The sequence below is a fragment of the Strigops habroptila genome, chromosome 3 (assembly GCF_004027225.2).
Source record: "Strigops habroptila isolate Jane chromosome 3, bStrHab1.2.pri, whole genome shotgun sequence".
Lineage (NCBI taxonomy): Eukaryota > Metazoa > Chordata > Aves > Psittaciformes > Psittacidae > Strigops > Strigops habroptila.
Window position 1 is genome coordinate 79,252,953 of NC_044279.2, and position 12,765 is coordinate 79,265,717.

Consider the following 12,765-nt stretch of genomic DNA (forward strand, 5'->3'; position numbering starts at 1 on the left):
GTATTTGCCTAGGCCAAGAGAAGTAAATGGAATTAACTGCTGTACTGTACAAGGGTGTCTCAATGAAACTGTGGGTTAAACTTATTTGAACATTTATGCAGCATAGTGTATGCAAAAACTAAACATTTAGGAGTTTTTTCATAAACTACTCTTAAATCTCCTCACTCCAGTTTTTAGTTCCTTTAGTACCCTTCTGCAACCATACATAGCAAACCAAAATACAATCAATTAGGAGCATCTTACAGATCTGGTGTCATGTATGGAAACCTCTTGAATTATATCAGTAATTTACTTTTCATATTCATCTTGAAAACAGACCTTCATAGATATCAAATGAAGCTTAAAAATGTTATTGATATTGTTTATTTCTCTCAGATACACAGTGCAGGATTAATTTAGACATCAGTAGACACGAAAAACTCACATGTCTCCACTCACAATTTCAGAGGCACTGACATTCAGGAAAATTGAATGAAAGTCTGAAAGCCAATCGCACTACAACTGAGAAATGCAGCAGAAACCTGCATTTGCACATAAGAACGAATACTCTGAGTGTATCTAATACCGACAGAAAAGCAGATTGCTGCAAGCGGCAGCTAAGTCCTTCTGTGTCTTTCTCTTTGCATCTCCTGCGAGTCTCCTGACATTCCTGTGGCACAGCTGAGTCCCGGGAGGGATGGACCGGTTTGGGCTTTTCCTCCAATCTCCATTATCTGGTTGGTCCAGGCTCAGGCCTGGGGCGGCCACTGTGCCCAGACTTCAGCAGTTCCTGACCAATCCCGCTTAGGAAGCGGTTTCCCTCCCTTCCTTCCTCCTCCTTCTCCTCCATCTCCCTCCGTTTACCTCCTCTGCCACCCTTCTCCTCCCCGAGCCGTTTCTATCTTTATTTTAACCACACTTTCTTTACACTGTAGCTGCCACCAAGGATAAAAAAAAAAATAAAAAAAAAAAAATAATAAAAAGTCGGGTTCTAGTTTGCTCTGTTAGTAAATGTTGTTTTGATGCTTCAGGTTTCAGGACAGAGAGAGCATCCTGCATGATAAACTGCTACAAGGAGCCCATGATCATTAGAGCACTTCCCACCTTGTTCATTATGCCTTAGAAAACTTGATGCATGGTATGGAAACAACCCTACCATACTAACTAGGCCAATGCAAACAAGCCTTCTCCCCTCTCCAAATGGCATCTCTATATACAACTTCTCTAATAATTTGATTATTTTAGGACTCTGTAACTCTGAATGTGAATAATACTGCCCTTTACATATGAGGAAGGCTTTCAAATGGAAACCACATCCTTTACTCTTCCTATAGACAACTGTAGGGGTTTTTTGTGTCATGGAACTTCCTCTGTCGCCTCCCCAAGCAGTTTGTGAGAGAACTATGGAAATACCTGCACAAAGCAGGATGCTGGTAACTTGGAAGTCCTGAAAAAATAGTTAAATAAACGAATAGGTGCTCTTTTAAAGTGAACTCTTGTATGTGGGTCAGTTGTTTGTTTGGAGTTAGGTTTTGGTGGGTTTGGTTCGGGAGTGGAGGTATTTGACCTTGAGAGAAACCCAAAGCTCATTCTCAGTGAGTGCATGTAGTTAAATGGCAGTTGATATCACCAGGGATCAGTTTAGAAGTCCTTTAGAGATGGAAAATATTTACCACAAGTATTAGGAAGTGGTTATGGTTAGCAGCTCTGTTCTCCAGAATTGATTGCTGGCGAGGAGAGAGATGGCTCTGCTCTCACCCTTTCACTCATCATCTTCAGCTCTTCATTTTCATTTGGAAAGAAAAACTGTAAAGATAAGGAGTCCATCTACTTAGGGAAACCACCTACAATATTTATGCAGCCTTTCTGGCATCTGTAACTTTTTGATTGGTAGCTATAATTAGATTGGACCTCCTAAATTTGATAGATTTAGCCTTATAGATAATAAAGAAGATAAGCAAGAACACCTTCACCCAGTTGTCCAGTAGTTATCTCTGTTCTGAAAGAGTCTCAATATCCTTAATATGAGGTCTAAAATAGCTTCTCTACTACTTTTCTCAGAACTTTCTATTCCAGTTGCACTATGTCTTTTTTATTGTTATTATTATTTTATTTAGAGGCCAGAAACGTGCACAGTTTTCAAGGTGCAACTTTCGCACAGTGCTACAATGGTAGAAAGCTACAATATCTTCTGGTTTGCTCTGCATTCCTCTTCTGGTGATTCTTGACATTCAAATTATTTTCACTGTAGTGCTTCTGAGCATTAAAGAATGGGTTTTGGTTTTGTTTGTGATTGGGTTTTTTTAGTTATTTATTAACTGTTTTCAGATGTGGGAGGGTTTGGGTTTTTTACTAGGATCAACCTGAAGGGAGCACTGAAGGTGGACAATGCTGGTGAGAAAGTTCTGAGTACTGTCTGACTGAATACTGAGCCAGGCATCGGGGGACAGGCAGTGAAACTGAAAACTATGGTCAAACCCAAGCAAATAAATGAGAAGGCTGAAGTTTATTTTCATCTAATGACATCCAAATTGCTTACAACTTGGAAAACCCAAAATGTTTTTGCTGTTAAGGTCATGGTAAGATCACTGTTGCAGGTCACGCAAATGGAGATTTTATCACCAAAAGGATGGTTTGATTTGCCACCATCTGTTACAATCCAGAAATCGAAGACCATGTGCCTGCAGGCAGTGAAGTTGCCATTAGTTGCTAGTCCTAGGCGCTTCACTGTGTGTCTACAGACTGGTCATGCTGAAGGACCTTGCAGCCACAGAGCAGTTCTAATGTTTTTTTTTAAGGTGTGTGTGGGTTCAACAGAATATTTCATACTAGATGCGTGCATGTGTTTATGTGTATGCATGCACATATAACATGCTTGGATGTAAAAGGACAGTATCATGCAGAACAGCAGAGGGATAGGATAATTATTCTATGCTGGGAAGGGACTCCTTCCTTGGGGAGTGTAGTAATAGGACAAGGGGTAATGGCTTCAAACTTAAACAGGGAAAGTTCAGGTTAGATATAAGGAAGAAGTTCTTTACAGTGAGGGTGGTGAAGCACTGGAATGGGTTGCCCAGGGAGGTTGTGGATGCTCCATCGCTGGCAGTGTTCAAGGCCAGGTTGGACAGACCCTTGGGCCACATGGTTTAGTGCGAGGTGTCCCTGCCCATGGCAGAGGGGTTGGAACTAGATGATCTTAAGGTCCTTTCCAACCCTTACTATTCTATGATTCTATGATTATCAAGATAATTCCAATAAGATTAATATTCAACTATTATACATTGGGGGGGGGGGGAGGGGAGCTAAAAATAGTTCATTACCTTGTAAAGAACTTTTTAACTTTGTCCTATGTGCACTCTTTTTTTTCCTCTCTCTTTCAGCCTGAGCTATCCCTTCTCCATCTCTAAGAGTTTGGGGATAACCAGTAAGGCTATTGAGGGTTACTGCATAAACACATCAATACATGAAAAGGTAACAGTTTAAAATGTCAGTAAATAATAAGTACATATATAATCTTAGTGAGGTTTATAAAGCTCTATCAGATGGATCACACTGTTCCTGGGGTAGGAGCTGCCATAATCCAGACTGATTTCCAGTTTCCACCTGGAGGAAAACAACTTTAAATGCACCAGTTGTGGCCTTCAGCACACAGTTGCAAGTAGAGCAAAATGCACACCTGAGAAGAAACCCTGCGGTGTCCTGGGGCAGACAGATCCCTGGGAGAGAAGTCAGTCCAGGCGCCAGGTCCATCAGGCTAGTCCCAGTGCATGAGAATGAAAACTAGAGCTGAGCTGGCCAAAACTCCAATCCTCCAGCAGTGATCTAGAGGCATACTGAGTTGTCAGGTGCAAATGTGGCATTCCTTTGTATTGAGGGGATAACCACTAGTTGTGCCACCAGGTGTTTCTTCATTTTTGTGGCAGATGGCCTGTGCAGAGATTGACAGCTCGGAGTCTTCATATGAGTAGGATGCACAAAACATTAGTTTTTGTGGTGCTGTCATAAAAACTTGTGTAACAAACTTGTGATGCAACTTAGAATGATTTTTTTTTTCTGTAATATTTTCATGTGGATTGTTACTGTAAGCAAAAATCCATCTCCATGTTTAGTTGGACTTACATATTTCATGTGGTTACATTCTGAGCATGCTTATATTTCCCTAGGAAATGTAGTGAAGTTTTATTCCTTTCCCTCACAAATGTCTTACCTAAGTAAAATAGAACATTTATCACAAGCTTCTGCTTCAGGAGGTAAAGCAAATCTGTATCATCTCCAAATTGAAACATTTCTGCTACAATACTTTTAGCTGTTTTAAAAAACATTTCACAGACTACCCAAATTAATATTAATTCTCCTAAGGACCTGAAAAGACACGTGCTGGCTGGTAGATCAACTGAGAGACAGCAACTCTTTCAGATAACAACAGGTTTCCGGGGGGGGGGGGAGGAAACAAACAAAAAAAACAACCCCAAAACCAAAGTAGGTCACTGAAGAGAAAAGAGATTTTGAATTTTGCATGATTTCAACAGCCTTCTCATGGGGATGGTTGTCTCTTGGGAAGGCCGGGACCATTAGCAGGAATAGCAGGATGACAGATTGAAAGCTAATGCAGAAGGGATGAGGACTGCTACAATCTGCTATGACATGCCTAGTGTGAGAAGAGGAGTAGAATAATTTTCTTGCTCCTTCCTGCCCTCATCCATCCTACTCAGTCACTACAGTGTGCCCTGTCTGCCTTTCCCATATCACAGGAGACAACTTAAGGCTCTTCCAACTAATGCTTCCTGATCAGGAAGAAGAAAACGGAACTTCTTGTCCTCCCCACACTGTCTTGATTAATTACTGTCTTGAAGCTGAATTGTAAGTAAATAAATAGAAAATTAATGGGTAGTTCATATACTCACTTCTTATTTCTGAGGAACAAAATCCATGTAAAAGATCCACCAGGAGTGAAGGATGAATGCTAGTCATAAAATACGAGATCAAAATATGTTAGGGAATGAAGTGTTACTCTAGGATTCAATCAATGCAAATAACTTGGAGCTCCTTCCTTGTTTTCCAGAACATCAAAAGCCTTGAAAAGACATCTAGGGAACTAATATGAAGTACAAAACAGATGCCAAAAGAGATTGCAATCTTTTGACAAAGTGCCAATCAACACTAGGCATGGGAGGTGAATAGGGCAGCTTGCAGGACAGAATACCTGTTCCCACTAAACTACATAGAGAGACATAAATTGCTTAAGTGGGTAATCTCCAAAAATATTGGACCTACACATCTGAAATCATTAGGTGAAATTAAAGCAAAACTATAGAAAAGATGTGAAAAAAAATTACACGCTTAAGAAAAAATGTGCCAAATGAGAAATGCTTTGAATCTAGACAAATAGAGGGAAAACCACACTTACCACTGCCAGGGAAAAGGTGCATCTTATTATATAGTGGGATAAGTAATAGGCAGGAAGAATACACTTTATAGTTGTGCAGAAGCGTTACTGAGCTCTCTCGCATTTTATTCATGCTGTTACTCATAAATGGGGGGGAGGGAAGGCTGCATATCAATTCCCCCCTCCTCCCGACAGTAACTGAACTGATAAATAGTGTGCAAAGACACAGTGATAAAATGAGGAACCTCATCTGTCCCAAAAGCACCATTAAGGTTGATATGCAAAGATAAAAAAGTCTTTGCTATTTCTGCAGAACTTAATGAAGTGATATTAATAAAGGCTGATATAAACGCTACAAAGCTGGCTATCTCCATGTGAAAATAGCTATCAAAATGGTGGCCAAACATAGCCTGAGTTAAATAACGTACATACTAGAAGGCTACAGAGAAAGACAAAAAAACAAATAAAAAACAAAAAACAAAAACAAACAAAAAAACAAAAACAAAAAACAAAACAAAAAACAAACAAAAAACCCACAAAAAAAAAAACTGAAAAAAAAACCCCAAAAACCAAAAAACCCAAACGCTCCCCAGAGCTCTAAAGAAAAAATTCTTTCTAGAAAAAGGACAAACAATGGCAAAAACAAAAACAAAACAAAAAAAAAAAAAAAACCACCAACAAAAAAAAAAACAAACCAAAAATAAAAAAAAAAAAATCACAGGTCAAAGGGAAGGGCAGGGAAATTGCTGAGCACAAACTGTTCACCATCAAGAAACACTGTAATAATTGGGACCCACTAAGAAACAGGGAATAGATAGGGAGTATTGGACAAAACGACAAGTATGTGACCAAACAAACACTGAAATAAACCCTGTGTATTTGCAGTGATATGATTAACCTGGGGAAAAAAAAAAAATTACAAGAGATAGTAAACAGCAAATACGTGGAGGAGCATTTATTTTACGATCCTTCAAGTACACTGTAAAAACACCTCAAATATATGTTTCCGGTACATTTAAACACTAAGTCAAACAGGAAAAGTAAAACAATGCGTCTGCCCATGCGACGCTTGTGGGCTTTTCATATCGGCCGTGCCTCCGGGAGTCACCAAAGCAGCTCTTGCACAGTCAGCCCGTGTAGTGGACAGAATCCCCAGAAGAAATGAACATCTCCCGAAACAATAAAGCTTCTAACACTACACCGGAACCATTCACAGCTATAACGATACTCCTAATAGACAGGGGTATGCCACGGAGAATGTTTCACACAGCGACCTTCCCCAAGTAAGCACGAATGGACGAGAAGGCCACAATAGTGACCGCCGAGCTCCCTCATCATCGCCTTTGTTGAAGCGCCGCGAAATGGCGGCGGCGGAGCGCGAGCGGGGCGGGGCGGCACCGCGCGGGCGGGAAGAGGCGCTCCCGGCCCCACCGCCCCCATTGGCTGGATTTTGCTGCAGACCCGGGCCCCGCTCCCCCCACGGACCCCGAGCACCGCAGCGGCGGGGCCCGGAAGCTGGAGGGGACGGAGCGTGTCCCCGTCCCGGGGATTTGCTCCCGCCGCGCCCAGGCGGCCGGAGGCGGGGTCGGCCGCCTGCCAAGGGCCAGGGCAGAGACCGACATCCCGCCGCCCACCCCCTGTCGGAGGCGATGGCGCGCACATCGATGCCCACCGGGGGAAGGGCGGGGAGAAGAGCCCGCCCTTGCCCTGCCCCGTCGCAGTCCCCAACCAGGTCGGACCGCTGGCAATATAGTGCCGCGCTGGCGCCTGTTCCAGCCACACGCCGGTTGGGTCGGGAGAGTAGTAGACCATGTCTGGCAGAGGCAAAGGCGGGAAGGGGCTCGGTAAGGGCGGCGCTAAGCGCCACCGCAAGGTGCTGCGCGACAACATTCAGGGCATCACCAAGCCGGCCATCCGCCGCCTGGCTCGGCGTGGCGGTGTGAAGCGCATCTCGGGTCTCATCTACGAGGAGACGCGTGGCGTATTGAAGGTCTTCCTGGAGAACGTGATCCGCGATGCTGTCACCTACACGGAGCACGCCAAGAGGAAGACGGTGACTGCCATGGACGTGGTCTATGCCCTGAAGCGGCAGGGACGCACCCTCTACGGTTTCGGCGGCTAAACTCCATTTCTGGGACAGATCACTTTTTCAGAACACAAAGGCTCTTTTCAGAGCCACCCACGCGTTCAAGAGAAGAGCCTTAATCACGGGTAGTGTTTATGCTTTGCGTTTTAATGGTCGTAGTAAAATAGAGGGAGCAGTAACTGGCAGGGTCTGTGTTGGGGGAGGGGGAGGAGGGGGCGGGCTTTCGTAGTCCTCATCCGTAGTCACCGGTCCATATGGTCCTCTTAATGCTCCCACGCTCAAGCAACAGGCGAGCTTGAAATCCGTGGCCTAGAAATACCCCGATAGCACTCTCTGGGAAGAATACCGAGAAGCTGGGGTGTGGCGATTTTCTGCCGGGACTCCCTAGGCTCGAGAGAAACATTTCGGCTCCGAAAGATTAGTACGTCTTTCATTCCTCACTCTCCTTTTCCCTCATTTTCGTCCCCGTCTCCCGCTCCTCCTTTGTAAGGGATACGGAAAGGACAAGCCGGCGAAAAAAGCCGGACGTCCCGGTCAAGCGCTATTGCGACAGCCGGTCTCCCGCCATCGGCCTCACCGCAGCAGCCTGAAACGGGAAGCGCACGAAATGGCGGCGCTCCCCTCCCCGCCACACGCGGGACGGGATAAGGCGGGGAGAAGAAACGACTGCGAGCGCCCGTCGCGCCCCAGGGGCTGCAGGGGAAAGAGACGCCGAGCGAGAACGCCTTTCCCTGCTCTGCTCCTCCGACTGCGGGGCTGCCTGTGCTCTGGGCCCCTCCCCGCTGTGCGCCGGCATCTTATAAATGGGGAATCCCAGAACTGCCAACGCACAACGATCGAGCGGGGGGTGAGGCGAATGTCCCACACTGCCGGCGGACTGAACCTCCCGCCCCGGCTATCCCACGATCAGCACTGCCTCGAGCACGGAAAACCGCGCTCGGCTGAGGCTGCCTACATCTGCTACAGAGACCCAGCTCTCTTTAGTGGCCATATGGTGGCTCTTAAAAGAGCCTTTTCGGTACGGGTGGGTGGGGGGCAGGGCAGGCGCCTCAGGCGCGCTCGCCGCGGATGCGCCGGGCCAGCTGGATGTCTTTGGGCATGATGGTGACGCGCTTGGCGTGGATGGCGCACAGGTTGGTGTCCTCGAAGAGCCCCACCAGGTAGGCCTCGCTCGCCTCCTGCAGCGCCATCACGGCCGAGCTCTGGAAGCGCAGGTCGGTCTTGAAGTCCTGCGCGATCTCGCGCACCAGGCGCTGGAAGGGCAGCTTGCGGATCAGCAGCTCCGTCGACTTCTGGTAGCGCCGGATCTCGCGCAGCGCCACCGTGCCGGGACGGTACCGGTGCGGCTTCTTCACGCCGCCCGTGGCCGGCGCGCTCTTGCGGGCCGCCTTGGTGGCCAGCTGCTTGCGGGGCGCCTTCCCGCCCGTCGACTTACGCGCCGTCTGCTTCGTACGCGCCATTGGTCCGTTTCCTTTACTGTATGTAAGGAGAAAACTGACAGCAAAAAACAGTTAAGCTCACTGCACAGGGACTCCCTTTTATATCCGAGCACTGCTAGTTCATTGGCCTGTGGAAAGAGCCGAGTTGATTGGGCCAATTTGAAAACCCCGCGTTAACCCCTTCTGTGCTGAACCGCGCTCCTCAATATTTGAGCCACAGACTCAATCCTCTCATCTTCCGTTTCTTCGAAAACGTCATTATTCTTCCTAAAAACTTGATCTTATTAACTGTACTCCTCACCAAGTTGCTTCTTTTCATACAATTCCTAAAGGAAGTTTTCTACGTATTTTTTAGATTTATTAGAAAGCTAATCTCTTCTTATGGGTTTATTTAGCCAATCCTAAGTATGTAAAAAGCTCACCACTTATATTTTTACTTTCTACAACATTGAGCTAAGTATTTCCTGAAAGGAATCGAATTATTTACTTGCAATTCAAAACTAAAACTCCCATAGTAGTAGGGTTCTTTTACCTGCTAAAGTCATAAGAGTCATCACAGCATATACTTAAAACATGGACGTGGTAAGAATAACTCATAGTGTCAAACAAATGAGGGAACAAAAAAGAGGAGTAAATGCTGTAGAAATAAAATTTTTTTGCATTAAAACATTAAAAGTCCGTCAGGCTCTTCTGACAGGAAGAAAATAAGGGAACGAGCCATTTCTTGTGGAATAGGCTGCAGCTCGGAGCGGCTTCAGTAACCTCAGCGGTTACCCAATGAAATACTCCTCTCCATTACCCAATCAGAGGTGAGGGGCGTGCCGGACCCGCTATAAATAGAAGTCGCAAAGTACCTTAAGTCTCCGGTCCGTGAACCTTTCAAGTGGGGCTTAGAATGGCGCGTACGAAGCAGACGGCGCGTAAGTCGACGGGCGGGAAGGCGCCCCGCAAGCAGCTGGCCACCAAGGCGGCCCGCAAGAGCGCGCCGGCCACGGGCGGCGTGAAGAAGCCGCACCGGTACCGTCCCGGCACGGTGGCGCTGCGCGAGATCCGGCGCTACCAGAAGTCGACGGAGCTGCTGATCCGCAAGCTGCCCTTCCAGCGCCTGGTGCGCGAGATCGCGCAGGACTTCAAGACCGACCTGCGCTTCCAGAGCTCGGCCGTGATGGCGCTGCAGGAGGCGAGCGAGGCCTACCTGGTGGGGCTCTTCGAGGACACCAACCTGTGCGCCATCCACGCCAAGCGCGTCACCATCATGCCCAAAGACATCCAGCTGGCCCGGCGCATCCGCGGCGAGCGCGCCTGAGGCGCCTGCCCTGCCCCCCACCCACCCGTACCGAAAAGGCTCTTTTAAGAGCCACCATATGGCCACTAAAGAGAGCTGGGTCTCTGTAGCAGATGTAGGCAGCCTCAGCCGAGCGCGGTTTTCCGTGCTCGAGGCAGTGCTGATCGTGGGATAGCCGGGGCGGGAGGTTCAGTCCGCCGGCAGTGTGGGACATTCGCCTCACCCCCGCTCGATCGTTGTGCGTTGGCAGTTCTGGGATTCCCCATTTATAAGATGCCGGCGCACAGCGGGGAGGGGCCCAGAGCACAGGCAGCCCCGCAGTCGGAGGAGCAGAGCAGGGAAAGGCGTTCTCGCTCGGCGTCTCTTTCCCCTGCAGCCCCTGGGGCGCGACGGGCGCTCGCAGTCGTTTCTTCTCCCCGCCTTATCCCGTCCCGCGTGTGGCGGGGAGGGGAGCGCCGCCCATTTCGTGCGCTTCCCGTTTCAGGCTGCTGCGGTGAGGCCGATGGCGGGAGACCGGCTGTCGCAATAGCGCTTGACCGGGACGTCCGGCTTTTTTCGCCGGCTTGTCCTTTCCGTATCCCTTACAAAGGAGGAGCGGGAGACGGGGACGAAAATGAGGGAAAAGGAGAGTGAGGAATGAAAGACGTACTAATCTTTCGGAGCCGAAATGTTTCTCTCGAGCCTAGGGAGTCCCGGCAGAAAATCGCCACACCCCAGCTTCTCGGTATTCTTCCCAGAGAGTGCTATCGGGGTATTTCTAGGCCACGGATTTCAAGCTCGCCTGTTGCTTGAGCGTGGGAGCATTAAGAGGACCATATGGACCGGTGACTACGGATGAGGACTACGAAAGCCCGCCCCCTCCTCCCCCTCCCCCAACACAGACCCTGCCAGTTACTGCTCCCTCTATTTTACTACGACCATTAAAACGCAAAGCATAAACACTACCCGTGATTAAGGCTCTTCTCTTGAACGCGTGGGTGGCTCTGAAAAGAGCCTTGGTGTTCTGAAAAAGTGATCTGTCCCAGAAATGGAGTTTAGCCGCCGAAGCCGTAGAGGGTGCGTCCCTGGCGCTTCAGGGCGTAGACCACGTCCATCGCGGTCACCGTCTTCCTCTTGGCGTGCTCGGTGTAGGTGACGGCGTCGCGGATCACGTTCTCCAGGAACACCTTCAATACGCCACGCGTCTCCTCGTAGATGAGACCCGAGATGCGCTTCACACCGCCACGCCGAGCCAGGCGGCGGATGGCCGGCTTGGTGATGCCCTGAATGTTGTCGCGCAGCACCTTGCGGTGGCGCTTAGCGCCGCCCTTACCGAGCCCCTTCCCGCCTTTGCCTCTGCCAGACATGGTCTACTACTCTCCCGACCCAACCGGCGTGTGGCTGGAACAGGCGCCAGCGCGGCACTATATTGCCAGCGGTCCGACCTGGTTGGGGACTGCGACGGGGCAGGGCAAGGGCGGGCTCTTCTCCCCGCCCTTCCCCCGGTGGGCATCGATGTGCGCGCCATCGCCTCCGACAGGGGGTGGGCGGCGGGATGTCGGTCTCTGCCCTGGCCCTTGGCAGGCGGCCGACCCCGCCTCCGGCCGCCTGGGCGCGGCGGGAGCAAATCCCCGGGACGGGGACACGCTCCGTCCCCTCCAGCTTCCGGGCCCCGCCGCTGCGGTGCTCGGGGTCCGTGGGGGGAGCGGGGCCCGGGTCTGCAGCAAAATCCAGCCAATGGGGGCGGTGGGGCCGGGAGCGCCTCTTCCCGCCCGCGCGGTGCCGCCCCGCCCCGCTCGCGCTCCGCCGCCGCCATTTCGCGGCGCTTTAAGAAAGAAGCGGACGGGGCGTGGTGGGGAATGGGTTTTAGGGGGGAAAAGGCGGACAGGAGCGGTGGTCTGGGTGCTCGAGTAAATTCAGCTTCTTATACCAAAAGCAGAGTATCGTTATTAATCCGCTTTTTTCCCCCCTCTTGGTTATGCTACTTTTAATATTTATTTATTTATTTATTTATTTGTGGGTGAAGTCATTTGCATCTCCTGTATCCCTAATGACCACTCTTTTCCCCCTCTTGGTTATGCTACTTTTGATATTTATTTATTTATTCATTTTTTGGGGGGTGAAGTCATTTGCATATCCTGTATCCCTAATGACCACACGCCTGCTTTGTGTTTATGGGACTGACGTGCTGATAAAGGAACTGATTTGAGTGTCTTGTTAATATATCCATGTAAAAAATCAAGTTTGTTCCACGTGCTTTTATATGTGCGGCATGTGTTTGTTCGTCTTTATGGCTTTATGCTTTATTGATGCCTAATATCTCAAAGTATTCTTTTTACCTTTCCTTTTTATTCTGCACATAGTTTTACTTTTTTTAATGCACAACTGGGTTTAGTGGTACTGTAGCTGTATTCACAGGGAGGGCAAATCTTTTTAACAAGTTGTGTCAGTCATCTTTAGACATCATATGTGTCCTAACATTACCTATTTTGGAAATACATAGCAATTTTCTGTCCCCCCTTTATCCTTTCCTTTCATCTTGTGTCTTTTTCAGTACCATTATTTCATGCTGCAGAAATGTCACCTGTATATTTATTTTTCTTAGTATTTC

General features: G+C 48.5%; 5 protein-coding genes across 5 annotated transcripts in view; 3 read left to right on the top strand and 2 right to left on the bottom strand.

The window, feature by feature from the left end:
* LOC115605898 (histone H2B 1/2/3/4/6-like) overlaps positions 1–11,325 on the top strand; it is a 103,047-nt gene extending 91,722 nt beyond the window's left edge. Inside the window, exon 2 of the mRNA XM_030481001.1 lies at positions 11,307–11,325. Coding sequence (XP_030336861.1) covers positions 11,307–11,310 — 4 coding nt within the window. The 3' untranslated portion in view covers positions 11,311–11,325. The remainder of the gene's footprint in view (positions 1–11,306) is intronic.
* On the top strand, positions 7,034–7,630 carry LOC115605903 (histone H4). The gene has a single exon (XM_030481006.1). The coding sequence runs from the start codon at positions 7,176–7,178 to the stop codon at positions 7,485–7,487; it is 312 nt and encodes a 103-aa protein (XP_030336866.1). The 5' UTR covers positions 7,034–7,175; the 3' UTR covers positions 7,488–7,630.
* On the bottom strand, positions 8,338–8,956 carry LOC115605888 (histone H3). The gene has a single exon (XM_030480985.1). The coding sequence runs from the start codon at positions 8,909–8,911 to the stop codon at positions 8,501–8,503; it is 411 nt and encodes a 136-aa protein (XP_030336845.1). The 5' UTR covers positions 8,912–8,956; the 3' UTR covers positions 8,338–8,500.
* LOC115605889 (histone H3) lies at positions 9,766–10,355 on the top strand. The gene has a single exon (XM_030480986.1). It carries the CDS (start codon positions 9,786–9,788, stop codon positions 10,194–10,196), a length of 411 nt encoding a protein of 136 aa, XP_030336846.1. The 5' UTR covers positions 9,766–9,785; the 3' UTR covers positions 10,197–10,355.
* LOC115605905 (histone H4) lies at positions 11,067–11,652 on the bottom strand. Its single transcript, XM_030481009.2, has one exon. It carries the CDS (start codon positions 11,519–11,521, stop codon positions 11,210–11,212), a length of 312 nt encoding a protein of 103 aa, XP_030336869.1. The 5' UTR covers positions 11,522–11,652; the 3' UTR covers positions 11,067–11,209.
* Between the last annotated feature and the right edge of the window lie 1,113 nt (positions 11,653–12,765).

What these genes read in the sequence shown, in the direction of transcription:
- LOC115605903 (XM_030481006.1), top strand. Translation starts at nt 7,176, where the DNA reads ATGTCTGGCAGAGGCAAAGGCGGGAAGGGGCTCGGTAAGGGCGGCGCT.
- LOC115605888 (XM_030480985.1), bottom strand. Translation starts at nt 8,911, where the DNA reads ATGGCGCGTACGAAGCAGACGGCGCGTAAGTCGACGGGCGGGAAGGCG.
- LOC115605889 (XM_030480986.1), top strand. Translation starts at nt 9,786, where the DNA reads ATGGCGCGTACGAAGCAGACGGCGCGTAAGTCGACGGGCGGGAAGGCG.
- LOC115605905 (XM_030481009.2), bottom strand. Translation starts at nt 11,521, where the DNA reads ATGTCTGGCAGAGGCAAAGGCGGGAAGGGGCTCGGTAAGGGCGGCGCT.